The sequence below is a fragment of the Amphibalanus amphitrite genome, unplaced genomic scaffold (assembly GCF_019059575.1).
Source record: "Amphibalanus amphitrite isolate SeventyFive unplaced genomic scaffold, NRLGWU_Aamphi_draft 001498F_arrow, whole genome shotgun sequence".
Classification (NCBI taxonomy): Eukaryota; Metazoa; Arthropoda; class Thecostraca; order Balanomorpha; family Balanidae; genus Amphibalanus; species Amphibalanus amphitrite.
In genome coordinates this window covers 89,756-116,371 of record NW_024882991.1, presented here as the reverse complement: position 1 = coordinate 116,371, position 26,616 = coordinate 89,756, and the positions used below count along the sequence as shown (strand labels likewise).

At 49.2% G+C, this 26,616-nt stretch overlaps 3 protein-coding genes across 9 annotated transcripts in view; 1 reads left to right on the top strand and 2 right to left on the bottom strand.

The window, feature by feature from the left end:
- LOC122373457 (heparan sulfate 2-O-sulfotransferase 1-like) overlaps positions 1-2,967 on the bottom strand; it is a gene marked incomplete at its 3' end in the record, with an annotated part of 30,984 nt that extends 28,017 nt beyond the window's left edge. The window contains exon 1 of the mRNA XM_043351537.1: positions 1,282-2,967. Coding sequence (XP_043207472.1) covers positions 1,282-1,986 — 705 coding nt within the window. The remainder of the gene's footprint in view (positions 1-1,281) is intronic.
- Positions 2,968-4,981: 2,014 nt separating this feature from the next.
- On the bottom strand, positions 4,982-15,814 carry LOC122373459. 4 transcript variants are annotated; one of them, XM_043351542.1, is made up of 5 exons: positions 15,411-15,814; positions 6,857-7,485; positions 6,402-6,531; positions 6,076-6,166; positions 4,982-5,803 (listed from the first exon to the last, which is right to left on the bottom strand). In XM_043351542.1, exons 2-5 carry the CDS (start codon positions 7,001-7,003, stop codon positions 5,647-5,649), a joined length of 525 nt encoding a protein of 174 aa, XP_043207477.1. In that variant the 5' UTR covers positions 7,004-7,485; positions 15,411-15,814; the 3' UTR covers positions 4,982-5,646. The 4 variants fall into 4 exon arrangements, with proteins under 4 accessions (XP_043207477.1, XP_043207480.1, XP_043207478.1 ...); XM_043351545.1 differs by lacking the exon at positions 15,411-15,814 and adding an exon at positions 14,358-14,415 and having other exon boundaries at positions 6,857-7,341; XM_043351543.1 differs by lacking the exon at positions 15,411-15,814 and adding an exon at positions 12,149-12,561 and having other exon boundaries at positions 6,857-7,341.
- LOC122373458 (2-hydroxyacyl-CoA lyase 1-like) lies at positions 11,691-26,358 on the top strand. Of its 4 annotated transcripts, none has more exons than XM_043351541.1 (14): positions 11,691-11,703; positions 17,203-17,252; positions 17,613-17,697; positions 18,732-18,873; positions 19,726-19,907; positions 20,266-20,442; positions 20,759-20,888; positions 21,290-21,401; positions 21,796-21,990; positions 22,320-22,395; positions 22,592-22,829; positions 23,100-23,207; positions 23,395-23,530; positions 24,366-26,358. In XM_043351541.1, exons 2-14 carry the CDS (start codon positions 17,211-17,213, stop codon positions 24,459-24,461), a joined length of 1,719 nt encoding a protein of 572 aa, XP_043207476.1. In that variant the 5' UTR covers positions 11,691-11,703; positions 17,203-17,210; the 3' UTR covers positions 24,462-26,358. The 4 variants fall into 4 exon arrangements, with proteins under 4 accessions (XP_043207476.1, XP_043207473.1, XP_043207474.1 ...); XM_043351538.1 differs by lacking the exon at positions 11,691-11,703 and adding an exon at positions 13,017-13,114; XM_043351539.1 differs by lacking the exon at positions 11,691-11,703 and adding an exon at positions 13,022-13,044.
- Positions 26,359-26,616: the final 258 nt, after the last annotated feature.

The window sequence follows — 26,616 nt, the reverse complement described above, 5'->3', positions numbered from 1 at the left end:
TTATGGTATCCACAAATACCTAAGATAATGAGGAATGAATACCATAAATACTGGTGTTAGAGATGTCTACGAAAAATAGACACCAGACACTCAGGCTGTCAAGTTGCCGGATTCGAACTTAAGACATGCACCAGTTAGGTAATTGCACTTTGAATAAAGGTAGAGATGTAATGTCTACCTGAAGCAGACCTTCCACTCGGCGCCCGCGAGATAAAACAAGAGTGGTTAAGGTCACGGAACCACCGTGAGAGTCAGACGCTGACCATGAGGGACAGCACAATAGCCGGACTAGGTCACCCGTCCCAAATTGGCACTAATTACCACACGCTCCATCTGCGAGACAATGAAGAGCTTAGCGACCCGGTCATCAAAACCGCCCACCGACCTGGCCACCTGACCCGGCGAACCTTCTCATCAAAAGTCCATCCAAAGGCCGCGGCCCTAATTCATATCAATTGGCTAAAGCTGAGCTACGTGACCCATCAAAATCCCCGCACCTTCAGCTAACTTCAACCGCGAGTTAGTGAAGTTTAATCACGCATATTGAAGGGTGCAGCCTCTCGTCACCAGGCATCCGACCACTGAACGGGCCCGTTTTGGATGATTTGATGCCTGCTTCACGCCTCAGCCCAGATCACAGAGTCCTACATACGCAGTCTGCTGCGTGACGCAGCCGTTACGGATGCCAGAACGTCACGATAAAATGCCTGTCGTCTTTACGCCACGCCGGTCCGTTTGGGATGTATTGGTGTTAGTGGCCTGTGATGAGATGCAGTCGCTGGTTAGAGTGGTGTGCTACATTGGAGTCTCCGTATTGTTTGTATTAGTGCTAGTGACCTGTGATGAGATGCGGTCACTAGGAGGGTATGCTGCATTGCAGTCTCAATTGTGTTTGTATTGGCGATAGTGACTTATGATGAGATGCAGTCTACGTTAGGATAGCGCATTTCGTTGCAGTCTCTGCATTGTGAGTGTTTTTTTTTTGGTTACTGCTTGGTTCGTTAGTGACTTATATCCCTTCACATGATTTTTTTTAAATAAGTTTTTTGAAGACTCTCCATCCAAATGGATGCTATGTAATTGTTCGGGCATGGTTTATCTTGTCTGTGCTTGATTTTCTTGAGTTTTGATGCTGAAACTTCATCGACGTTTCAAAAAAAGAAAAGAAATAGAGCATCAAGTGCAGATAAAAATTCATTGCTAGCTCTTTAGCTTAAATTACGTCCCCTAAACCTTATCTGTTTATCACATCTCATACCTGTTTTATCCCCCGTTACTCACCTGTTCCGCCGAGTCCAGCGGTCCCTCCTTGCTGGCCTCCGTCCTCAGCTGGGCGAACTGGAATTCGTTCTGTTTGGCCAGCCAGCGCAGCAGTAGAGTGATCACTTCACTACCTGTGTGGGGCACACTGTTAAACACCAGCAGACGTCGATTTGGGGGAGGCTCCGTGTCCTCGTCCTCTTCTTCCTCCTCCTCCTCCTCAAATTCGTCCTCGAATTCGTCCTCCTCTTCCTCAAAGGCTTCATCTTCGTCTCCGTCGTTTTCAAACTCCACTAGGTTGTCCTCAAAGTCGTTCCCGTCATCGGAGTCAATCAGGTGGCCACCCTCGCTCCTGGAAGCGTCCTCACCACGTACACTCGTTCTGTAGTTTACAACATCCCTTCCCTCACCACCATATCCCACACTGTCCACAGTTTGTGCACTGTATCCCTCAATCAGTTTCCCTGCACTGTATGTTGCCCTGCGCTCGGCCCGCGCGCGTTCAGAAGTCCGATACATCTCATAGTCCACAGGTAGAGTGGCCGGACCCGGGCGTAAATCCTCCTCTGGGTTCACGTCTCGCAACCACACGGAATACATCACCCATAACAGCGCACCGTAGGAGAGAACCACAACGAAAGCAGCGGCACACCGCTGTACCGTCAGCACGTGTAGAGCTGCCGTCGCACCACCGGGCCGCCTCCGCACCTCCACGAGGCGGCCCATCGTCGCGTCGGAGCCGACACGGATCGTCGGCGCCGACGGAAGTGTGTCGACGACGACGGGTGTCGCCAACGACGACGGCGGCGCGATGGTGGAGAGGCCGCGCCCCGGCAGGAGAGGCGGTTGAGTGGCGGCAGTCGGCGGCCGACTGAGAGACGGCGCGGGGGGCAGAGCGGGCGCGCCGACAGGAGCCTCCCTTCCTCTGTCAGAGACAGAGGCGGAGAGCAGGCTCGGAGCCGGTGCGGCCGAGCGCACCGCCGAGTGGCCACTACAAATGGGTCAGCCTGCGCGCCGCGCGCCGATCGTCCACTCAAGGGCGCCGTGGCGAAAGTGTGAGTGGTGTGGCGGGCTCGGAGTGCTGCACTGACACTGCCGGAGGCGGGAAGGGGCCGCCGTCTGCCGGCCGTCACTCCTCTGCCGACCGCCGCCCAGCGCGCCGGAATTGAAATCGGACGCCCACGTCGGATTTCCGCAGTCCATCGACCACCGTTTGTTCATTGTTGTCCGCCGTCCACCGTCTACCGTCTATCCTCCACTGTCCATTGTCCATCGGTCCACCGTCTAACATCTGCCGTCCGCCTCCCAACGTTTACCATCCTCACTCTTCAGGTAGTCCACCGCTCAACGTCTGCCGTCCAACATCGGTAGACAGCCCACCTTAAACCTTCCACCGCCTGGTGTCTTCCTTCTACCGCTCACCGTCCGGCGTCCACCGTTTACAATCCGCCGTCCTACCGGCTTTCTGAGTCCATGGGGACGTGTCCCCTGCCCAGAATCAATCCCTCAGACCTCAGACCAACAGCTGAGTGCGGTCACGGACGGTGGGACGGTGATTTATGATTGGAACTAGCGTGGGAGACGGACCAACTTCCGCGAGCCCGTCGAGACGGGGGAAGGGCGTCACGCTTTGACAAACATGGTGCTTAGGCGGGACTGGATGTTAAATGAGGCAGAATATGACCTTGGGTAATTTATAGATGGGTTTGAGTTATGCATGGGTATGAATGATATTACTAGTCGCGTGGGATTTTCCACTGCATTGTAAGCGCTATCGGCCTATTTCCCGGCGAATATCTCATCAAAAACTTGCAAGTCTTAAGGCCGCCGTCCACTGTGCGGAACGCGTGCGGTCCGTACGGAATTTAACACAGAACCCTATGGGCGCATCCGGTCCGTACGGAAATCGTGTGCGCTCCGTCCGGACCGCATCCGAACGGCAATCAGCTGTTGATTTTCCGTCAGCTCTCCGCATGCGTTTCGGATGCGGTTGCTACGGAGACGGAAGAGTGATGTCCGACGCGTTGAACTTTTCTGCGGAAAACGCATCCGGAACGTCCGGAACAGACGTGGTTTGGGGCCGTATCGGAGGCAAACATTGTGAATTGTACGAAGAATTGGAACTCGATCATCATGAAGTAAGTAAAAATTATTTCCTTAGAATGGCAAGAGTATTCGCTGCTGGTTACTTGCAATATTTTATTTGGTAATAAGTGATGGGAAACATTTATTAGCTCTCCGCATCCGGACCACATCCGGACCGCATCCGGACCGGATGCGGCGACATTCCGGACGGACTCCGGACGGAATTACGTCGCAGTGGACGGCGGCCTTTAGTAACGACAACCTGCTGAAAGTCATTAGTAAAGTTGCGTAAAGCTGAATGCGGAAGTTCCCACGTGCAACAATTAAACGCGTGGCGACATTCCCATTCGTTTCGGATTCCTGAAACGGAATCCTACACGTTGCAGGAGGTTGCAGGCACACGCTCACAATAATCAAGAGACAAAGCAGTGACGCAACAGCACTCTTCGACAGCGGATTCTCATGAAACATGCATGAGCACATGTGTTTGGTGCACCTTCAAGAAACTTAGATTTATGCATGAGTATTGACCACCCAGTAACACTCTCTTCCTTCACTCAGAGAGGCGGTCAAGGTGCCAGTTTACGCGTTTTGACTCCAAAGAATGAATACATTAGCATTGTAATTAACCCACGTTCGTAGGTGCTTAATGAACCTGTCTTCTGGCCAAGGTCTGTCGGGCGTCGTGGCTGTCGAAGCTTCGGAGCTTTAGGGGTGTAGCATCAGACCTTTCATAGCCAAAGTCAGGGTGGTTATCAGCAGATAGTTGACCGAGTTAAACGTACTTTGTGTCATTAACAAAAGAAACCTCGCTTTAATCACTTCATGTTTGATTGTAAACGGTTTCTTCTTCGATGCGCGCTGACAGATGGCTCTCTAGGAATGAAGCTCTGACAGACGTCATATGGCTAGAGAATATTATTCATAGCCGAATACGTGTCATCGACTCATCGCCATCGTTTGTGGTCAGAAGATGCTGATATTGAAACCTCAAAACTTTAGGCATATGGCGAGCCGTTTAGAGAGAATGGTACTTACACGTCTAAACGAGCGCATGTGAGGCGACGCTCATTGTGTGTTACACAAAAAAGCTTCCTCGGTGGAAGTCCGAGAAAGTAAAGAAAGTGGGGCTCAGCCAAAGCCAGGCGCACACAGAGATTCACTTGCAATGACCCGCACTAAACTGGTTCCAGCGGGCCCCGCCCTATCTTCTCTGCATTACAGTGCTGACCTGACCCCAGAGAGGGGCTGCTGCAGTGTCGTAATGGGGATAGGGCGGCACCTCTACCCTGCACGACTGGTGAGCCGGTCGTGATGACGTTATTAGGGATCAGCGCCAAATGGGGCGGTGTATGCGCCGTGTATAATGTAACGAGTGATGGTACTTTACGGGAGGAGACGAGCAAAACGAGGAGCAAATAATGCAACAGTGGTGGCAGGGGAGCCATACAATTTGTGCCGCTGCAGAAGGCATACAAATGGTGCCCGATGGGGTCACCGTGCAATCCATGGTTAATGAATATCAGCTTCAGGAGTTGGATAGCGATTAAGTTGAACGTGTTCGGCCTAATAAATTGTTTCAGACCGTGCAATCGCTTGAATAAAAATGGTGGCGAAGGGGGAATATATTGGCTAAGACCGATGATTTGCATTGTTAAAGAAACAGTTGATAAGTAGAAGTTCAGTAAACAAAATTTGAGGTGCTTGAGGGCTCAGTCAGTGTGCGCTGTGCACGCTCTAAGCACTGTCTTGATTGCTTCATAAACCTTGTGTTACAAAGAGGTATCGTATCGCAACCTTTTTAATTCTGTCGGTTACATCAATATCTCATGCTGTCACAAATCGTTAGCTGATCACGCACAAAACGTACAGAAAAAAAAACGGATCGTTATGTTAGTCTAGCATAAATAGAACTACCATCGGAAGTTCACTAGCATGTCAGACACATTGCTATTTCACCCAGTAGCACCGGCCTACACATATGGCCTTCGCCATCACCATATGATCATTGGACGGACACTGCATCTATAAATAGTGGAAATTAAATAGTGCACCCAACACATTTAAATATTCTTCTCCAATCACCCAAGAACATTATATGCACCACATCGCGACATACATTTGGCATAACATCTCAAATGATTGAACGATTAATAGCATAGCTCATGTAAGCAGGAGCACAGCTTCTATTCAGCCTCAAGAACTTCATAACAAAACTCTCGACTTATTATAGCTCTCCTGGCCGTTACAGTAACATCGTATCTCCACTTGCCAGTGGTTGAGTACCCGGCACCGTCGTTTCTAGTCGTCGAAGTCTGAGCGCCGCCGCCGGATGATGCAGCAGCCGATCTGGTCGTTCCCTGAGTCTCGTACCACTATGGCGTCCCCTATGGCGTCCTCTAGGTCCTCCAGCTGGTCCCGGGGAATGGTCCAGTCCTCGATCTCAGAGTTGTCGCCGCTGTGGGAGGGGAGAGGAAGGTGGAGTGAGGGACTATAGTGAGCCCACTAAGTCATTCCTAAATTCACACTCAGACTATGGCATTTCAGCTCATTAGGTGATGCAATCGTAGCTATAATAGCAATGGCTCGCTCAACCATGAATGGTACTGCTCTACTGTAAAATTCAATCTTATTGAAGTCATTTAGTCATACAACATTACGCATTGGCATGTTTATACAAAACCGTTTATATCAGCACTTGTTATTGAAAATAAAATAAAATGAACTCACTTGCCACTGGAGAAAATGCTAGCAATGAAGTTGGAAGGACTCGAGCAAGACGAATCAGTCGAAAGCAGAACTTGGAGCAGGCCGTCGGCATCTAAAAAGAGAAAATATATAATTTTTCTCGAGAAGAGTAAATAAAGCTAATATGTAGAAAAATGTTTGCCACAAAAATTTGTATTTTTTGCGAAGTCGAAGTCGATAGGACAAATGGTAGCACTACAGGCTCAAGTCACTCTCTCCCTTCCACTCTCCCCTCCCTCCCTCTCTCCCCTCCCTCCCTTCCACCCTCCCTCTCCCCTCTCTCCCCAGTCCCTCCCTCCCTGACTCACTGTTCCTATCGATATCCCCATCGATGACCACCCGATCGTCGTCGTCCCGGTAGTACTGGGTCAGACGCAGGTCCAGGCCGGCGGACGCGTCGTCCCCTGACTCGGCAGAGGACTGACATGTGGCGGATATCTGGCAACGGTGATGACACTCGGTGAATATAGAGAATAAGCGGTAAATGCGTGGCGATAGGACAGTGAGGGTTCATTGTTGAACGCCTAGAAGTTAACTAGCATTTGCAGAATGTTTCAATGTAACTTTTCTTTGATTAGTTTCCAAATGGTGAATACCCTTTTCAGATATTACCCAAAGTTTGGGTCAAATTAGTTCATTGAGGGAGTGACGGTCAGATCGAAAAATTATCAACTCGATTAAATAATGCGACAAATAATATGTTCCGCGGTTCAAGAAGCAACACACAGCCGCTTTAAGTGCTGCGCTACCGTTCGTCTCTTACCCTGTCCTCCCTGTCATCGTCGTACTTGTCTGCCTTGCTGATCTCCTTGAGGTACCACCACTTGACCCCGCCGGTACCGATCAGCGAGAGGGTGGCCAGGGTCAGAGAGATACCCAGCAGGGTGTACGAGGCGGGACTGTAGCTCATGACGAACAATGTAGGATGGAACGGGTTGGGAAAATGTAAGATAAGACGGGATGGGAATGCCCGGAAAGACTGGTGCGGACTGTGATGGATTTCTACAAATAGTTACCGAGTGGTACGGAGCTCGATGGACTTATTTGAAATGTTTTGGACTGGTAGGGGTGGAGACGACGTCGAAGGGACTGTCAAGAACTGCCAAATCTTCCGGAAATGATCCAACGATGCCCGACAATATGAGTCGTGAACGTCTCCAAATACACGTCTATCACCACATGCTGCACTAGCGGCCCGTCGAAAGTCTTAACAGGTCTTGCAAGCTTGAGCTGGCTGGATCCTGCCGGCTGTAAAATGACAACTAGAGCTTTGACAGCGACTGTGGTCAATTTAAGCGCTCATTTAGTCACGTGACCTGTGCCGCTAGGTCATGTTTCACTGCAGGTCACGTGTCATTCAGCTCTCGCCATTTTACTTGGGCAGCGTGATGTCTGTTTTTGGTGGTTGTTTGAGTTGAGTGAAGGGTGTGGACTGTAGATGCTGTGTTTCAACCCTAATCAGAAGTGATTAAATCTTCGTTAGTGGCGTAGGCCGAAAGTTCTTTATTCCCTGTGTGAAAATGTTGTTGGTGCTATTGTTTCTAACCCATTTACAACGGTTTGCATAATCAAACTGGTCGCAAAACATAACCGCATTTAAAGAGGGCTCTCGTTAAAGACGAATCCTAAGTATTAATATCGACACCTTAATTATCAGGCGTATCATTATTTCAAGTACAACAGAGTGTGTTGTATAAAAACTAAAAACAATGGGCTCTCACCAATTAAGCATAGTTAAAGTATATAAACGTTTCCATCAGAAAAAGAAAGCAAAAACGTATACCCACTTTAGTAAATCCGACCGAGGCATTGCTATCTGAATGAAAAGGATCGCATCCCAGTTTTCCAGTGACCCACATTTTGGGTGGCGGAAGCAGGGCATATTTTAAGGCACTTACTGCGTCCCATTCTGGGACGCAGCCCCCTCGCCTTGGGACGTAGCCCCTGCTGATTTGACCCACTGCGTCCCTGCCCTGTGCCGTCCGGTTCCCTGACCTGTGCCCTAATGTGTGCCCTGACCTGTACCCTTCCCTCTAAAATGTCCTGTGCCATGCCGTGTGACTTGCCCTGCCCTACTTTCTGCCCTCCTCAGTGCCCTAGTCTGTTCCTTGCCCTGTGCCCTTAGTCATAGCACGTGCCCTCTGCTCAACTTTGGGACGCAGTTAAAAATTGTTAAAATATGCCCTGGGCGGAAGCCATGCAAACATTCCTACATATGTTTACCTCAAACCTGTGAATAATCTGCAGCTTACCCGCGTATATAGGGATTAGAAAAAAAAAATAATCCGTCTATATGATCGGACAAACGAACGTGCCTCGTCGGTTACCGTGGACTCTATGAAATCCGTGACTGCAGATTTGTGCCATTGCCCATTACGTGTAGGTACAATGAATAAACGTATCATTCGTCTCTAGAGGTGTAACGATATCGATACCGTCAGACGGCCAAGAAGAACGAGCTGAAATAAAAATATGAACGATAGGCTCATCCGTTTCTGTAACGTGCCCATACCTAAAATAAAGACACGGGACTATCAGTTGTGCCTAATGGATAAAAGCTGACCTTGATGACAGATGACCGCACCAGTCGTTTCCGGGAAGAGACCATCTTCTATAACGCGGCACCGTTTTCATGTCGCCGATTCGGCCCGTGTCCTTCAATCTGACCAAGGCCGAGGCAGTCCATGGAGGGTTTTTGTTGGCCGGGACCGGTGTCAGTGTACGTACCATGAATGGTGAGTCCTCTCTGCCCCTCAGCTGTGGTCGATGAAGGTTAAAGGGGAGGGGAGGGAAGTAAGGAGGGCATGGAGAAAGATGGGTAGGAATAAAGGGCGAGGAGCAATATGGAGGCATGGGGTCTGGTTAAGTGATGCGTTCCTTCAATATCGCAATAATGAAGCGAGGAGCGAGAACAGGATTGAATAGTGAAAAGCTGGACAGATGGGGATAGGATAGATGAGGATAGTAAGAGGAAGGGAAGACCGAGAGGGAGTATACTCAGTTGTGCCATGTGTTTGGTGTTATAGGGACAGGTAGGTGCGACTTTGATAAAAAAGTTGATCTTAGCTTGCGTGGTTTTATTTACCCATAGACAACAAGTCATGGATGCTTACCAACTAATCATTAACCATTATAAACACACATTTAAAATACCTACCATGTTGTACGATTTGCATGTATAATGCACGTATGATATGGTAAATTTCTACTTATCCTATTTGTATTCATTGACAGGCCATCCCGCCTTTTAAACGGTCGCCCCGGAGATGTATCGTGAATCAAGACTGGATGCCCACTGGGCAAACATCAGGTACAGGATACCTGATAGGAGTTAGAAAGGTCAAATATGTCAAGAGCTCGATGAGAACGGTTCCCTACAGGCCAAGTGGCCTCTAAATTCCGATCAAATTAAGGTAAGGTAAGGTAAGGAATTAAACGGTCGCCCCGGAGATTTGCGATGCCCTCATCGGCTACCTACCTGAACTTTAACCCTCGCCCGTAAACGGCGATCTGCCACCTTACCCATGCAGGGGGGGGGGGGTTGGTGCGACCCCCCCCCCCTTGGCGTTTGAAAACGAAGCGTCGTAGAGCTTAGCGGAAAAGACCAACGGATTGCTCTCGCCGAGATCTCGCGATTGGCGGTATATTTTTTGGTCCTAGGTCAACATTTGACCTACTTTTGACCGGTCAAAGGTCAAATTTTCGGAAAAATAGACTTTTTTCAACTTTCGGCGGCGATTGCGGCAAAACGGTGGGAGATATCGACTTGAAACCTTCACTATCGTGTTCCTTGATCAATTCTCTATCGTTTGGTATGTATTTCGTTTCCCTAGCTCTAAAAATGGCGCGTTGGGAGCGCCGGAAGTCGGCAAGATCACAGTCGGCGGCAGAAATTCGAAAAATCAAAATTTAAATTTTTGAAATCTGATTGTATTTTTGGATTTGGGAGGTCCATTTGCTCCCTATGGAAGCTAATATTGCTGCATATTCCCATTGAGGTGACAAGAATTAGCAAAATAGTGGTTCGGGCGCTTTTCAAAAATAGTACCGGACGCTGTTCCTCTTGTGACGTCATAGCTCCGTGACCTGACCTGACCCGGTCAAGTTTCTTATACCATATGATAGCTAATACTTGCCCCAACATGCATGGGAAGTTTCATCACGATCCATCAACCGATCTCCGTACCACCGGCAGGAAACCTCGGGCGTTGGCACTCAGTTTGTGAAAATCCGGCCGGAGGCTGCTCCCTTTGTGACGTCATAACTCCGTGACCTGACATGACCCGGTCAAATTTTTTTTATCAAAAGATGCGCAAGGTTTGCCCCATAAGGTACCCAAAATTTGGCGGCGCTGCGCGCCGCCGTTTTTGCATTATTTCCGAAAAACCTCAGGGGGGGGGGTTGCACCAACCCCCCCCCCCTACATGGGCGAGGGTTAAAACCACCACTCCGCTAAGGGGAGCGTGATCACCTCACGGGTGAAGGTGCATTGGTCCAGCTATGAAAAAAAACTTGGATGAACAAGAAGGTTGGAGAGCTACTTTCAACTAAAACGTGTCGAGTTGAGAAAATGCGATCGGCAAAAGCTGCTAAACGAAAGCAACGTTCATATTCACGGGAGACTGTCAGCACTTCTCTATCGCAGCACACTCTGATCTAAAGTGATAGCCTTCGGCAAGTAGGTGGCGGTCGTGGTACAGATAAAGCAGACCTCACTCCTGAATCTCTGTCGGTATCGTTTCCCGTAGGCAATGGTCTCGTCATCGTCGACTTCGTAACCTCCGCTAGGTGGCAGGACCAAAATAGTTTTATTTTCATAGATGAAAAATAAAAAAAAGCCGCTATATTTGACAGCAATCGACTATAAGAAGGCATTTGATTCCGTCAACAGAGCCAAAATGATAGAGGCTATGAAGACATATAAGATAGACTCACGCATCATCGAAGCCACTGCCCAAGTCTACCAAGGTGACTCGACAACCATCAAGCTCAATGACAAGACACAAGCAACTATTGAAGTCACATCAGGAATAAGGCAGGGGTGTAACGGTTCTACCACAAGCTTCAAGATAGTAACCTACATCATCGCCAAAACAGGGACCCTCCCACCTTCAAAAAAGTTAATGAATTTGCATGAAAGTGATGTCGCTCGGTTCAGAAAGAGCAAAAACGAATATCTACCAAATTTCATCGAAAAATATTCACCGGTTTTCAAGATATTAGACTTTTACTTTTGTTTACTTTTTGGGATCTCCGCTATTCCTAGCGACTTTATTTGAAAGTGCGGCATTTGTTGCGCGCAAAGCAGCATATACCACCGCGTGCTACAAAACGTTTTAGTCAAACATTTAACGGACGTTCGAAAGCCTGATGACGTCATCAGATTCCCGTAATGGTTAAGAGATAGGGACCAAGCTGGTCCCACCCTGCAAGTAAAGGGAAGAAATTTCTTGAACACCATAAAGCTGCGGGGGTTGCGACCAGGATAAATGGTGGTTTCTGAGCCTGGCCGCAAACTTGGCTATCTCAACTCAAAACTAATGTTAAGGTGGGAGGGTCCCTTTAATGGAGACAAGAATGGGCTTCAAGAACGACAATTTCTACATTCCAGTACTATTCTTCGCTGATGATGGCCTTGTGTTATCACAGACTCTTACTGAGACAGAATGTTTACTGGAGATTCTGGCGGACATCAGCAACACATTTGGCCTACAAATTAACAGGGACAAGAGCGCAGTGATCGTATTCAACAGCAAGGACCAACCGAAAGACATTGCAAACATCCCTGTAGTCAACAAGATTAAGTACTTGGGAGTTACGGTAATCAACAAGAGGAAACTGTTTAAAGCCCATATAAAGGAGATGTACCAGAAAGCCCAGAAAATGGCCAATATGACATATGGCATAACACAAAGATGCTGCAACAAGCTGATGATCGGCAAATGTTACTGGAAGTGTCTGGCACTCCCCTCCTTTCTCCATGGAGCAAGCATTCTTAGCCTTACAGAAACAGACATTAAAAAGCTCCAGATATGTGAAAATGGAGTATACAGACAGATGCTGGGAGCACCGAGGTATTCGCCCATCTGTACACTCAGAGGTGAGGTGGGAGCCTCCCTCATGAAAACTAGAGTGATGGAGAGACACCTACAGTACCTAAGAGGGATAATTCAAGGAAGTAATGACCTGATAAGAAGAGTAGTACACGTAGAACTCGAGAAAAAGAAGAGCATATGGGCAAAAACTACAAAACAATACTTAGACGCCATTGGTTCGAAATATGCAGAACTGGAGACAATGACTAAAACTACACTGAAGAAACGTATAAAGGAATGGGATGACAGACAGTGGAAAGAAGAACTCGAAGCTAAGACCAGCATAGCCATATACCGGTCAGGCAAGGAAACGATAAAGGAAGACCCGATATACGACAACACACCGTCCTCAGTAATCCTCTTCCGAGCCAGGACCAACACTCTACCACTACGAGCAAGAAGACATGTAGAGGAAGACACGACTTGTGTGCTCTGCGGACAAGAGGAAGAAAACGAAGTCCATTTCATGCTCGAATGTACCAAGCTAACAGAAGAAAGACTACGAATCCTAGCTCTTCTGAGACCGCACGTAGGAAAACCCAACGAGGTACTAAAGGCATTCCTCTTCAACGATGACAGAGAAGAGATGGAGCACAACAAGGACGGACTCTACCGGCTCTGGAGGCTGAGAAGAAAACTGGTGACAGAGGCGGGTGACGAGGAAAGGGCTTAACCACCATCCTAAGCTTATCCCACTGAAGCCCTCCCACCCGACCTGTGTTTATAGGGCTACCGATGCAAAGGTGACAGCCCGACCACCTCATCAGCATCAGATGTCGCTACCTGCTGGACGATTGGCTTCTGGGGCGACGAGCTGCGCCAGTTTGTTTACAGCGTTGAGCGAGGCGGCAGGGAGGGTGGTCGATTGTGTAAGGTCGATTATATCAGGTTCGACTCTCAATTCAGCTATCTACGGGATCTCCAAGGTATTTCTTGGTTTCAAAGATATTTGGTTGAAAGTATAGGTTTTCTTGTCGTAGCCCTTTCAAGTTTCAGCCATTTTTCTTCATTTTTGGTTCGTGATCCCCTGACTGGCATTTGTTCATTTCATTTGTTTATATCGTTTTTTATCATAGCACTATCCATCAATATCGTTGCTTGCCTTGCAATGAAGCATGAACGTAAGCAATGACCCTTCTATTTGCAGGATTTCGGAATTGCTAGGGCGAATAATTTGAATTGATATTTTTCACCCATTGTCTCATTTGCTCCCTCATTTGTCTTATTTCTCATTCATTTGACATTTCAATTTGTTCATTTATTCATTAACTCATTCCCATCCCATTCACACATCTGGCCTTGCCATTCATTCATTTCATTCATTCATTTGTTCATTCATTCATTCATTCATTCATTTGTTCATTCATTCATTCATTCATTCATTCATTCATTCATTCATTAGCAAATTTATCAGTTATTCATTAAATCTAAAATCTTTCTTTATGAATGTCGTTAGTAAAAAAGTAAAAGCATTCAGTCACAAAGCACAAACCAGCACAAACACAAACCAGTAAATCTGGTAAAAGCACAAACCAGCGGAAGGACGATGACCGTCAAAGTATGACTGATCTGATTAAGGCTGTTTGTGGTGACAGCTCAAACTTAAAGATCGATGAGGTTATCCGACTCGGCAAGAAAGATGAGACTCAAGCCCCACCCTCTGAAGCCTCTGCCTCTAGTAGTGCCACTCCTCGGCCGCGCCTGCTACTGGTGAAATTTGAGGCGAAAGAAGATGCAAACCGACTGTTCCAGAAGCGTTTTGAACTGAGGGATGCTGGGTTCTGACATGTCTACATCAATAGAGATATGAGCAAAGAAGAAAGAGAAAAGCAATACAAGCTGAGGGAAGAACTAAAAGCCAAAGGAAGGGACACACACAAAATCTTTCGGGGTAGTGTCGTCCCGAGAGGAGACTAGTGGTTCTGAAACCCCAAACACTGTATCCATTGGCAAGTGTGTTGTACTTGCTGAACGTCATAAAGTCTTGACTGTGAACAATAGCAGGAACTGTTTGGGAGAGGGCAGGAACAACAAACTAAAATGTATGTACACAAATATTGATGGATTGAATGCAATTAAGGGGTCAGAACTCAACATTACTTTGCAGCAAAAGGAATATGACATCATCTGTCTAACGGAAACAAAGCTATCAAGGGATTGTCTGCTCACACAATATGTTGACTGTGAAGACTTCCACATCTTTAGAAAGGATAGAAGCACTGGCCATGGTGGAGGAGTCTTGATCATGGTCAGAAATACAATAACTGCATCGGAACTGAAAGAAGATGGATGGGACAATGTTGAATCTATTGCCTGCCAACTCAGGTTTGGTACAAATTTCCTCAATGTTGCCTGTATGTACAGACCACCAGGGAGTCAACAAAGCTACAATGAACAGCTTATCAAATCAATGTGCATGGTAAGCAAAAAGAAGGATCAACAGGTTCTCATTTGTGGCGACTTCAACTTCAAAGAAATAAACTGGTCTGATAATGAAGTTGATGGTGGTGCAGGTAGTGAACAGTCCAAGTTTCTAGACGAGTGCTCTAACCTATATCTATATCAACATATTCGGAATTTCACAAGGATCAGAGGGAATGATCAACCATCGCTACTGGACCTTGTACTGACAAGAGATGAGTTAGAAATAACAAACATATTGCACATGGCACCAATTGGCTCTAGTGATCACTGTGTACTCTCTTTCTCATTTGAAATTGATATGAGACATCTCCCTGAAGCTGCCATGGAACTTGATCCCAAGAGAAATTTCCATAAAGGTGATTATGAAACTGCAAGAAACATGTTTGACCGAATAAATTGGGTTGATGAGCTATCAACTAAAGATGTGGAGGGAGCCTGGGATACTTTCCTAAATCACTATTGGGAAGTCATAAACCAAACTGTACCAGTATACCCACTTGTGAAAAACAAACGACACAAGAAGAAATGGGTGACTAATGAGGTTCTACGCCTTGTACGAATGAAAGAAAAGGCATGGACAAGACTTCGTGCGAACAAGAAATCAAAGAGGTTACGCCAACTCTACACCCAAGTGAGAAATGCTTCTACAAGTGCGGTGCGGAAAGCAAAGTACGACTTTGAAGCCAAGCTAGCGAGTGAGATCAAGGAAAACCCAAAAGCTTTCTATGCGTATGCACGTAGCAAGACAACTATAAAAGAAGACATTACGATGGTCAGGAAGTCAGATGGGCAACTTACCCGAAACCTAAAGGAGGCATGTGAAGAAATGAACGAACAGTTTCAAAAGGTTTTTAACACAACGTCTGACAGTCCACCTATCATCCAGTGTCTCAGCGAAAGAAAACTTACCGAGTGTAAATTTGATGTGGGTGAGGTTGTAAACATACTGCAACATTTAAAAACTCCATCAGCGCCTGGCCCTGATGGCGTCCACCCCATTGTCCTGAAAAACTGTTCAAGAAGTCTGGCCAAACCCATGCTGATTATCTTCCAGAAATCATTGGAAGATGGCAGACTTCCAAGAGACTGGACCAGAGCAAATGTATCACCGATATTCAAAAAAGGGAACCGTGAAGATCCTCTCAACTACCGTCCAATCAGCCTCACATCTGTCCCCTGCAAGGTGTTGGAGAAGCTTGTAAAGAAGAGGATAGTTGAACATCTAGAGACTAACACACTACTAAGTCAACACCAGCATGGGTTTCGCTCAAGGAAATCATGTCTCACCCAGCTGCTTGAATTTACGTATGACCTTGAAAATGCTCTTGATAAAGGATGCTGTGCGGATGCCATATATCTAGATTGCAGGAAGGCCTTTGATTCGGTCTCACACTGCCACCTCCTTGCCAAACTCAAAAGCTGCTGGTATAGAGGGCCAGCTTGGAGTATGGATCAGCAGTTTCTTGAAGAATCGCGAACAGAGAGTATGCATCCGAGGCAGTCATTCTGGGTGGAGAACTGTGTGGAGTGGTGTCCCCCAGGGCAGTGTTCTCGGCCCTGTCTTGTTCCTGCTCTTTGTCAACGACCTTCTGGATAACTTGCAGTCCCCAGGAAAGTTATTTGCAGATGATGCGAAGATTTACAGGAGCATCAAGTCGTCGGATGACTGTTCCATCTTGCAGAATGACCTGGACAGCGTACAAGTTTGGAGTAAGACCTGGCTGCTAGACTTCAACAAGGAAAAGTGTAAGGTCATGCATTTTGGAGAGAAGAACTTGAATTATGCGTACACGATGGGACAAACTACCTTAGCCACTACCAAGAAGGAAAAGGACCTTGGAGTACTGATAACGCCGAACCTCAAACCATCCGAGCAAGTCGCCCAAGCGGCCTCTGTGGCAAACTCTATGCTGGGTAGAATAAGAAGGACTTTCTCCTGCCTTGACGAACACATACTTGTACCCCTTGTACCTATCTACAAAGCACTAGTGCGACCCAGGATGGAGTTTGCTGTCCAAGCATGGTGTCCGTATCTACAGAAGGACATACTCAAGCTAGAGAAAGTTCAAAGAAGGGCAACCAAACTAATACCGTCCATAGCTGACCTACCCTACGAAGACCGTCTCAAGAGGCTCCATCTCACTACTCTACAAGAAAGAAGAGTCAGAGGTGACATGATAGAAGTCTTCAAAATTGTCAAGGGCTTTGATGTGGTGAAAGCTGGTGATAAGTTTCTTCAAATGGACGCTGGACCACGCAGCGACAGGACTCGCGGCCACTCACTCAAACTCGCCAAGCCAAGACACAGAACCCTCAAGAGAACCATGTTCTTCTCATCACGAGTTGTTGACCACTGGAATAGTTTGCCTCAAGAAGTGGTAGAAAGTCCCAGCATCAGTTCATTCAAAATCAGATACGACCAATACATGAATAGACAGTGAGAGAGGCAGCATCCCATGAGCCCAGCTCCCTTGCCTCTTATCCTACATTCTAGGTAAGAACATTCTAGGTAGGTAAGTCAGTATTTGTATAGGACAATTGATTTCTTTTAAACTTGTAACTCTTGATTGAAGAATCCTCTGTTTTGCAGTTCCAACGATGGAGACTCCAACAATCATATGCAAGGCCCTGAAGGAACAGGTAAATTGTGCTTCCATTGAGGTGCATGATCCAGAATGATGGTCATACCAACCAAATAAGGTGTGGTTGGGTAGTCTGTATGATCATTATCAATTGGCATATTGCATTTTATTGCACTACAGTGCAAAGAAAAGAATAAAGATCGCATGATCAATTATCTATTTGACTATTAGATCCTTGTCTATTATTTACCAATCCCATCCCTCCATGACATGTAGTTTCTGTTTTAGATCTCAAAATTTCAAGACAATAAGATTTGAAAGTTTGTCTTATACCTTCTATAACCCAGATAAGCCATAAGGTTTTAGGCTGTAAGTGTGATTTTGTATAGCTTTTCGCTGACTGTACTTAACTCCACAGGGCGTGCAGTACATGTTTGGAGTGGTTGGAGTTCCTGTGGTGGAGGTGGCCATTGCAGCGCAGCAGGAGGGCCTCCATTACATTGGCGAGTACCATTATAGATGTCAATTGGGGAGTAGAGACATGCTGAGATCTCAGCATATGTACATCAGTCGATGTTTGACAATGAGGCACTCTTTGCTCGATCCTGTAAAGGCTTTGACTGGGCCCATGGCTGTGGCCCTGAACCCTAATCCTGATATGGGATGCCCGTCAGTGCCAGTGTCAACTGACACTGGAAAGTGGCACCCAGCCACCCAGTTCAACTCTTTTCACAAACACCGACACTGGCACAGATATCAGCACCGGTCTAATATTTGACGGTCATGGTTGGGTGTCGAAAGTAGCTTTTTAGGAATGTGTGTAATGGGTGTTCGTTCTCATAGGTTTGATTGCGTAGTTTAAACGGCCAGAAAGAAACGGTTACGAACAGCGGTACATATGTACACGTAGCTATAGTCGCGTACATTTCCTATTCCTATGGAACTGAGCATCTGCAGTCTTTTATTACGGTCATCATCGAATGTCCGCCGCATCATATCCGATCAGATGGACTGATTACAGTTGGTTTTGATATGAATAAAAAAAAACTGTGTTAGGCGCGGTAGTGCTAATCGATTTTATATGAGCAGGCTCAGTGTCATTTCAGTGTTCAAATGCTCGTTTTCGTCAATGAGTCGCCTATTTCTTCGGTGGACTAGGTCAGGTTTATTGGCCTAGGACTGCCGTCTCCCCACTTGCTGATAAACTGATAGCGGCCGGCCGGTCTCGAGTGGAAACCACCATGGGCACCTGGTAACGGGCAAAGTCGTCACGGCTGAGACTTGACTGAAACGCTATCGGATTTTGAAGATGGAGTTTCTCTAGTGTGATGCTCATGTTGCTGATAAGATGATGTTTTTAGACTCAGCATTCGGCTCAGCATTGAACGAATCCAAAGCAGGTGGTCAAACTTGCAACTGACCGACACCTTGTAACTGGTCTCATTTGGGGTTCGGGAAACCCCTCTGACGCATGTCACCATGTCACTTGACACTACGAGTCAATTGCCAACCTGTTTAACCGTCTCGTCACCGACAGGGATGCGTAACGAGCAGTCTGCGGCGTACGCGGCCCAGGCGGTGGGCTACCTGACGCAGCGGCCGGCCGTCTGCCTAGCCGTCTCCGGACCGGGGGTGCTGCATGCCATTGGTGGCATGGCCAACGCTAGCGTCAACTGCTGGTCAGTCGGGACTCGGGAGGGCTTCAGGACACAGTTATTTACCGGGAGGGCTGACAGAAAACGATTCATAGCTGGAGCCTGGAACCATAGGCGCGGGAGCCGGGGGGGGGGGCAGTGGGGGCAGCTTGCCCCCCCCCCCCCCCCAACTCTGGGGCCGTGGGCCGTGGGGTGCCCCCACAGCTTTGAGACGGAATACCACACTCTTTTTGCAAATGTTTTCTTTTTTGTTGAAAAAGCCGAGGGGTGAAAAATAAGTGGCCTAAAACCGGTGAGAAAACTAGATTTGGGGGTACCCTAGGGCCCTGTTTCACCGGTGATAGCAGCACGCTACTATCAAATTGCGCGAGCTGACGTAATGTGATGAGGTCACACTAATGACGTTTGGTGTAATCCGTCGGAGCTGCGTTTGGAACAGAGTTGCTGTCTCGTTGAATTGCGTTTGATACATTTGTCTGATCGCAAGGCCGTGAAGACGTTAGCAGCAATATTTGATGACATCACACAGTTTGACGACGCCATGGTTTGTCGATGATTCCATGGAAACCCAATTTGACACGTGTGATAGCAGCGTGCTGCTATCACCGGTGAAACAGGGCCTAGGTTAATCTTGATCTCTATTATGGTGTGCCCCCCCCCCCCCCAGTCGGAAAGTAGTTCCCGCGCCCCTGCCTGGAACTGTAGAAAAGAATGAACTGTGGGTGATGTTAGGTGAGTTAGTTATGGTTGAGTGGAGCTTTTGACTTGTCATGAATAATTTGTCACAATTATTTATAAGGGTTTTAGGTTTGAGCCAGCTCTGTCTCTAACTGCACGTCGTTTTCGGTCGGTCATAACCCACGTTCTGTTTTTCAGGCCGCTGATTGTTATAGGCGGCGCTAGTGATGCGCCGCTAGAGGGCACTGGCGCCTTCCAGGAGTGGCCCCAGGTGGAGGCGTGTCGCCCCTACTGCAAGTACGCGGCCCGTCCGCCGTCGGCTGAACTGGTGCCCTACCATGTGATGAAGGCAGTGAAGGAGGCCACATACGGACGGCCAGGTAGGCGGACGAGACGCGAACAGACTAACGGACCCTGGGGCCTGGAGTAACTCCAGTGAATCGCTAGGGAGGCTGAGGTCAGATGGTTACCTAGAGTATTTGGTGGATCTTTTTGGCTATGGCTGGTAAGTGCTTCAAGACGAAGTGTTTTGAGTGTGTCTTATCATTCTTGTTTGACTGTCGCTTAAACCATTTCATATTTGAATGCGATTGGAAATATCATCTGGACAAACTTTTTTCCATTTTAAGTTCCAATTCTTAGGGAGCTGGCCTTTGGGTCATCTCTGTTTGCACCGATATCCCAGCATTCACACAGTTTATCTAACACCCCTGACTGTCTCCCCTTCCGGTCCACCAGGCGCCGCGTACCTGGATTTCCCCGGCGACCTCCTGCAGTCCTGTGTGCCGGAGTCGGAGGTTCAGTGGTGCCCGCCGCTGGCGCCCCCTCCTCGCGCCCTGGCCGAGCCGAGCCAGGTGACGGCGGCGGTCGGACTGCTCCGGGGAGCGGCCAGACCCCTGGTGGTCGTCGGAAAAGGTACGGAAGGGGAGGAAGGGATGGTTGGGGAATTGGTTTCGACTGGAGAGTCTGTAGGAACGTTGAGCAGGCAATTTAAGGTTTGTCAAAGCTGTTTTTGCCATACACAGGCAGTTAAGGACAGTGTGTATATTTAAGAATGGTTTGTAAAGATGGTTGTCTTGAAGAAGGACTTAAAAGAAAAAATATTCATCACATATTCTGTTGCAATCGAGTCTGCTGTCGATTTACAAGTTAAAAATTGAAGACGACATTACATTCTTCTCAGCCATAACGTCATCACTTACCATCTTTCACCCCCCCCCCCCCCGTTCAGGCGCCGCGTACGGCCGTGCCGAGTCGGAGGTGCGCCGACTGGTGGAGCGCTCCGGTCTACCGTTCCTGCCCACCCCCATGGGGAAGGGCGTGCTGCCTGACGACCACCCGCAGTGTGTCTCCGCTGCCAGGTGGGTGTTCAATCAACTCTCTTTAGGCCGTGTCCTGAGGATCCCAGTAGAAGAGAATTGCATACTAATTTTAGCATAATGTATTAGTTTTGTAGAGTCAAGGAAATCGATTGATCGATATGCACTGATGAATGATATCGATAAAACAATAACTTATCTGAAACCAACCGAACCTGTTAGGTTTCTGCGTCAACCAATAACCCTTATCTTTACTATTTTGTCCGTGGTTATATAGAGATAATTTACACATCCGTTAATTCCGGTTTTCATATATGAGAACATTGTATTTAATCCCTTGACTTCGTCTCACTGTTCTCTCTCCTATCATCATCCACGCCGCCAAGCCCGACGTGCCATTATTTGACCTCTGTCCATCCCCCCACCCACCCTCTCCCTCCCAGGTCCCTGGCGCTGGGCGAGGCGGACGTGGTGCTCCTGCTGGGAGCCCGGCTCAACTGGATGCTGCACTTCGGGCGACCGCCGCGGTTCGGCGCCCAGTGCCGCTTCATACAGGTGACAGCACTTTGCAGGTTGGGGTTTAAATGGCGAGAGAGGAGGAAGACAGTGTGAAGTGTTTCACCAGGGTTTAAGGAACTTTCTGGTACTGTTTATGAAACCCCGGGCCTTTGAACTCCAGACCAAGACTGCATGTGTGCTTTCACTCTCAGAAGGAATATATGGGATGCTAAGATTTAATTGTCAAGTATGCCACTCCCGTTAATCTCGGTATCAAAAACTAGCTCTGGCAGTGAAATTTATGTTTTCAAGTTGATTTTGTGGAAACATTTCTTTTAGAAGAATCATGGCGGTTGATTGTCTCTTTACCATTAAAAGCCCTATTCTCCATCTTCTAATGCCCTTCAACAAACGCAGAACGGTTGAACATGCTCTCTTCTCCCTTCCTTAGGTGGACATTTCCCCGGAGGAGTTCCACAACAGCGTGCCGGCGTCGGTGACCCTGCTGGGCCAGGTGGCTGAGGTCACAGGTCAGCTGGCGGAGGCCTGGGGTCAGTCGGGACCGGCCGGCGCTGACCCCGGCCGGCTCGGCACCTGGTGGCAGCGACTGCGAGAGAAGGCGGCCGCCAACCAGCTGGGTGTGAAGGTAAATGATGAAAGCTGAGGAACGATTCATGTTACGAGCTCCGATTCATGTTCGTTTTGGGATCGCTTGGTGCGAAGATTGCATAGATTAGCAAAAATCTACCCTCATGTCAAAAACGCTTCATTTTCGAATGACTAATGCGTTGCATGACTTGCTGTAATTTCAGTCTCATATTTCTGTCGCATCATCTCCCGGTGTTATTTGAGGTCCAGAATTTTGTCTCGTCTGTCCAGCTGTGTTCTCGGTCCCAGATTTCTGACACGTCAGTTCCGCTTTGTTATTTCAATGGCAGATTTCTAACACGTCTGTTCCATTGTGTGATATTTCAGTCGCAGATTGCTGACACCTCTGTCCCGCTCAACTACTATGCGACTCTGCAGTGTGTCCAGGACAACATCCCCAAAGGTAACGCATCGAATACGTCGCTCGTGTTGTAGCAGGGCCTTAAACCCGAGGTGCCTACGAGAACCGGGTTGATCGCTGTGATCGCTGTTTACCCATTGTGTTTGCTGATCAATCGTTTTGAAATGAATGATTGTCCAAGTTCACGTGGACGTGACACACCCCTCCCTATGTCGCTCACGTCCCTTTCCCTCCCCAGACAGCATCATCGTCAGCGAGGGCGCCAACACGATGGACATCGGCCGCACGCTGCTGCTGAACCGCCAGCCGCGCCACCGACTCGACGCCGGCACCTTCGGAACCATGGGCGTCGGACTGGGCTTCGCCGTCGCTGCTGCCATCTATTGTCGTCAGGAGAAACTAGCCGAGAGGGTGATTTGCGTGGAGGGAGACTCTGCGTTTGGTTTCAGCGGAATGGAGGTGGAGACCATGTTTAGGTGAGTGATAAAAAGAGGGAATCAGCGGAGGGCGGAGGGAAGTGGTTTGGGGATGGCAACGGTAGTATAGCTGGGTAAAATTCACCTTATTTGATCGTGACGTATAGCCGTTCCCACTGGGCTTGGGGCTGGAGATATGTCGGTAAATGAGTATCGGGTGTGTTTTGTTAATGTTTACTGTATTACTTACTACCTTGCTGTACTGATCCATTACCTCTACCCAGACTTGTCCCGATCGCCTCTCACTCTCGCCTCTCTGTCGCGTTTCAGGTACCGTCTTCCGATCATCGTCATTGTCATCAACAACAACGGCATCTACTCGGGCCTGAACCGGCCTCTGTGGGACGACCTCACCGCCGAGACATCCGGGTCAATCAGGTCGGTACTGGGGTCAGGTGGGGTCAAGGCAGGTCGCATAGGCTAGACAGGTCAGCATATGTCCAGGACAGGTCACCACTACATCAGCCAACCGAGATGGCGAGAATAGCAGGTCAGCACCCACTGCACACAGATGACGTCATTTATCTGTTACAACTGTTCACATATGACGTCATTTACCCATCAGCTCGCCACCCACGGCGCTGCTGCCGGACAGCCGGTACGACCGTATGACGTCACTGTTCGAGGGAGAGACTAGTCCGTCGGGCTGGAACTGCACCACCATCCCGCAGTTGAAGACGGCGCTGGAGGCGGCGCTCCAGGTAACTGGCGCGCCTGAAAAATGGCGGGAAATGGGCCGTGATGGTACTGATTCCAGTGAGGTATTTGTCAGAGTTGAGAAATCGTGTTCGTTAAATTAAATTTGAATGTAGCTAATTCCGCATGAAATAGTTTTCGTACGAGAAAACATATGACTTCGGTTTCCAAAGGATGTCTGAAAAATGTCATGCAGTATCGTATGATTATTTGCTCTAGGATTCTTGATGACCGCAAAATATTCCCTCTCATTAAACAGCTTCTTTTTACTTTGATTCATGTTGGAAGCTATTGATTTTACTGGTTGCGTGCTTCGCCTCTTCTCTACCGATGGACAACCTTCTCCCTCCAGCTCTTGAAAACTACGACGCTTTTGACCTTCGTAAATGGGCCTTTCACTGTTAAGTGCAGCTGTAGACCGACCACATAAATTCCCAAGTGTTTGGTCGTTATGCATTGTAACGCCTTCCATCTGTGTTTGGGCAAAATCCTTGTATGATGCTGTTTGCGCATTGTAGGTTTCATGTCCTGAAGTACTTACCCACCTTTACTCGTATGTATCCATCATTGGAGTGTGTCTAATCATGTTCACAATGTCAAAACGCTCGTGTTTGCCGCACATAAACCACCATCATTATATGCAACAACTGCCTTTGTACATCTATTTATGACATCTCTAACAGCAACGAAACTTTATGTGTTATGACTGTCCCAACATGGCGTCTTTCCGTAAACACTGCTCAACCACCTAACGACTCGGTTAATCACCATCGTTAATTCGCCGGGTCAGTGAATCTCCCAATATGACGTCGGTGACGCAGCGACTGACGTGGCCGGCAGGTGACGAATCGACCCACCATCATCAACGTCATGATCGACCCCATGTCGACGCGGAGGCCGCAGGCACACGACTGGCTCACGCGCGCCAAAATGTAAGACTCGCGCCACGAATGGGTCGCACGCGCCAAAATGTAAGCGGCGCCAATATGAGGTGCCATTGATTCGCGCCACAACAGGTTGAACCGCGCCAAAACGTAATACCGGCGCGGGTGGAGGCGCAAAAATCGTTGTTCGAGTCGCATCTGGGGAGTGATTAGTCAAATGGGGCTACGGTGTGCGGTGACTACGGTGACTTCAGTTGCTCAGGTGCTAAATATGTGATCGATCCTGGGTAAAGATGCAATATTTTTAGAAATGATTATATTGTTATGTAGAATAGTTATTCGAAAGCGATTAGCTTTGATGTGCTTCCAGGAAAATATGCCTGATTTGTGCTATGACTGCGTGCTCAATTTAGATGTGTGAGTAACGGAGAGCGAATGTCCTTGCTCGAGGCTCTTCGTGAAGGGACTCGATCAGTCTCAATCTCTACTGCCCCACAAGTATACATTATGCAGTGCCATTTGCGCTTGCTGTGGGTCCAAAGAAAGTGAAGTAGCCAACTCAGTGCGTTGAAGTCCTACAAAACTCGATTCCAGACCACTGTTGTGTTTGTATATAGGCCCCCCCGAGGCCCCCTACTTGGACCGCCTCTGCGACCCCACGGTGCCAGGTGCCTGTGAGCGCCCCTGCCGGCGCCAGCTGACCGTGCGCGCCAAGCGGCGTGACTGGCGCACGGGACGTGGGCTGGCGCTCGCCATACTTTTTTACGTTTCGATCTCTCTCTCGGCCCATTCGCACCGGTCTAAAATAAATCGCGTTGATATTCATAAGCTCTTTCACTTCGAACCGATAAACGACAACTAAACATGGCGCGGTCGGTTTTGTGAATTACTACGTGATTGAGCATACCGCGATGACTATCATTCAAGAACTGACGGCACTGCTGGAGAGGCAAGTGAAGAGAGCCGCCGACGCCGACAAGCGCCTGGAGCGCTTGGAGAGGCTGCTAACCAGGGAGCCCTCCGCGGGGACGGACGCGACGACCGGAGTGTCAGAGTCGGGGGCTGAGCGAGGCGCTGATGGATCCGTTGGACCAGCTGCCGCTGCCCGCCGGACTGTCTGCCTGCCGGTGTCGGCGACCCCGCCCGCGCAACCGAAGTCGGCATCGACGTGCAACGGCCGTGCCGAGTGCAGTGTTCACGACAGTGATTTAGGAGCGGTGAGCCGCAGGCTGGAGGACTTTGAGCTGACGCTCAAATACGCCGTGAACGTTTGTCGGGCGAGCGATGGTGCCCGTGTCACGTGCCCAGACCTCCGCGGCAACGAGGGACATTCCGCGGCGCGCCTGCCGGCCTACAAGAGGCGCAGGCGGCCGAGTGTCGCCCATTCCGCTACCGCCACAGATCATCAGTTTCTTGAGCGTTGCCCTACCTGTGGCCGTCGCCAGCACGCCGGCGGAGACACGTGTCGCGCCGCTGGCGCCATCTGTCGTGCGTGTGGCGAACCGGGGCATTTTGAGATTGTGTGCCACCAGAGGAGCTCCACGGCGGTCGCCGGGAGCCGCGTCACCGCTGCTGACGGTGCTGCAGTGCCTGGAGACCCTGCCCGTGGTTCACCAGCTCGCAGTGGCCAGCGAGAGCAGCACGAGCGGGACGCACAGCGAGTGAAGAACGGACACCTCAGCAGTAGCGGCACCCGCCCGACGGCTGATCGTCCCGTGGCGACATCTGCAGCGACGAAAGTACGCGACTCACCGGTGGTGGCGCCAGTAACGGTAGCCACCGGCACCGCCGTGTTGCCGCCGCCGGCGGACACGGGCCAAGCCGGGCAAACTGCACTTCACCCCGCCGAGCTGAGTGACGCTGCTGAGGTCCACGGAGCCTGCCCGCCGCCGGCGGGAGGCTGGCCAGCGCAGACCATGGACGGCGAGGCAGCCCCTGACAACGCCGTGTCATCGCCGCAGGCGGACACGGGCCGCACCGGCAGTCCTGCAGCGCAGCCGACTGAGCCGGTCGGAGCTACCGCATCCTACGGAGCCTCACCGCCGCCGGCCGGAGGCATCCCAACTTGGAGCACGGACCGAGTGTACCGAGCCTCGCCGCCGCCGGCGGGAGGCCCATCGGCAGCCACCGGCGCCGCCGTGTCGTTGCCGCCGGCAGACACGGGCCGAGGAGCCGGCCGTACCGCGGCGCAGCCCACCGAGCCGGCT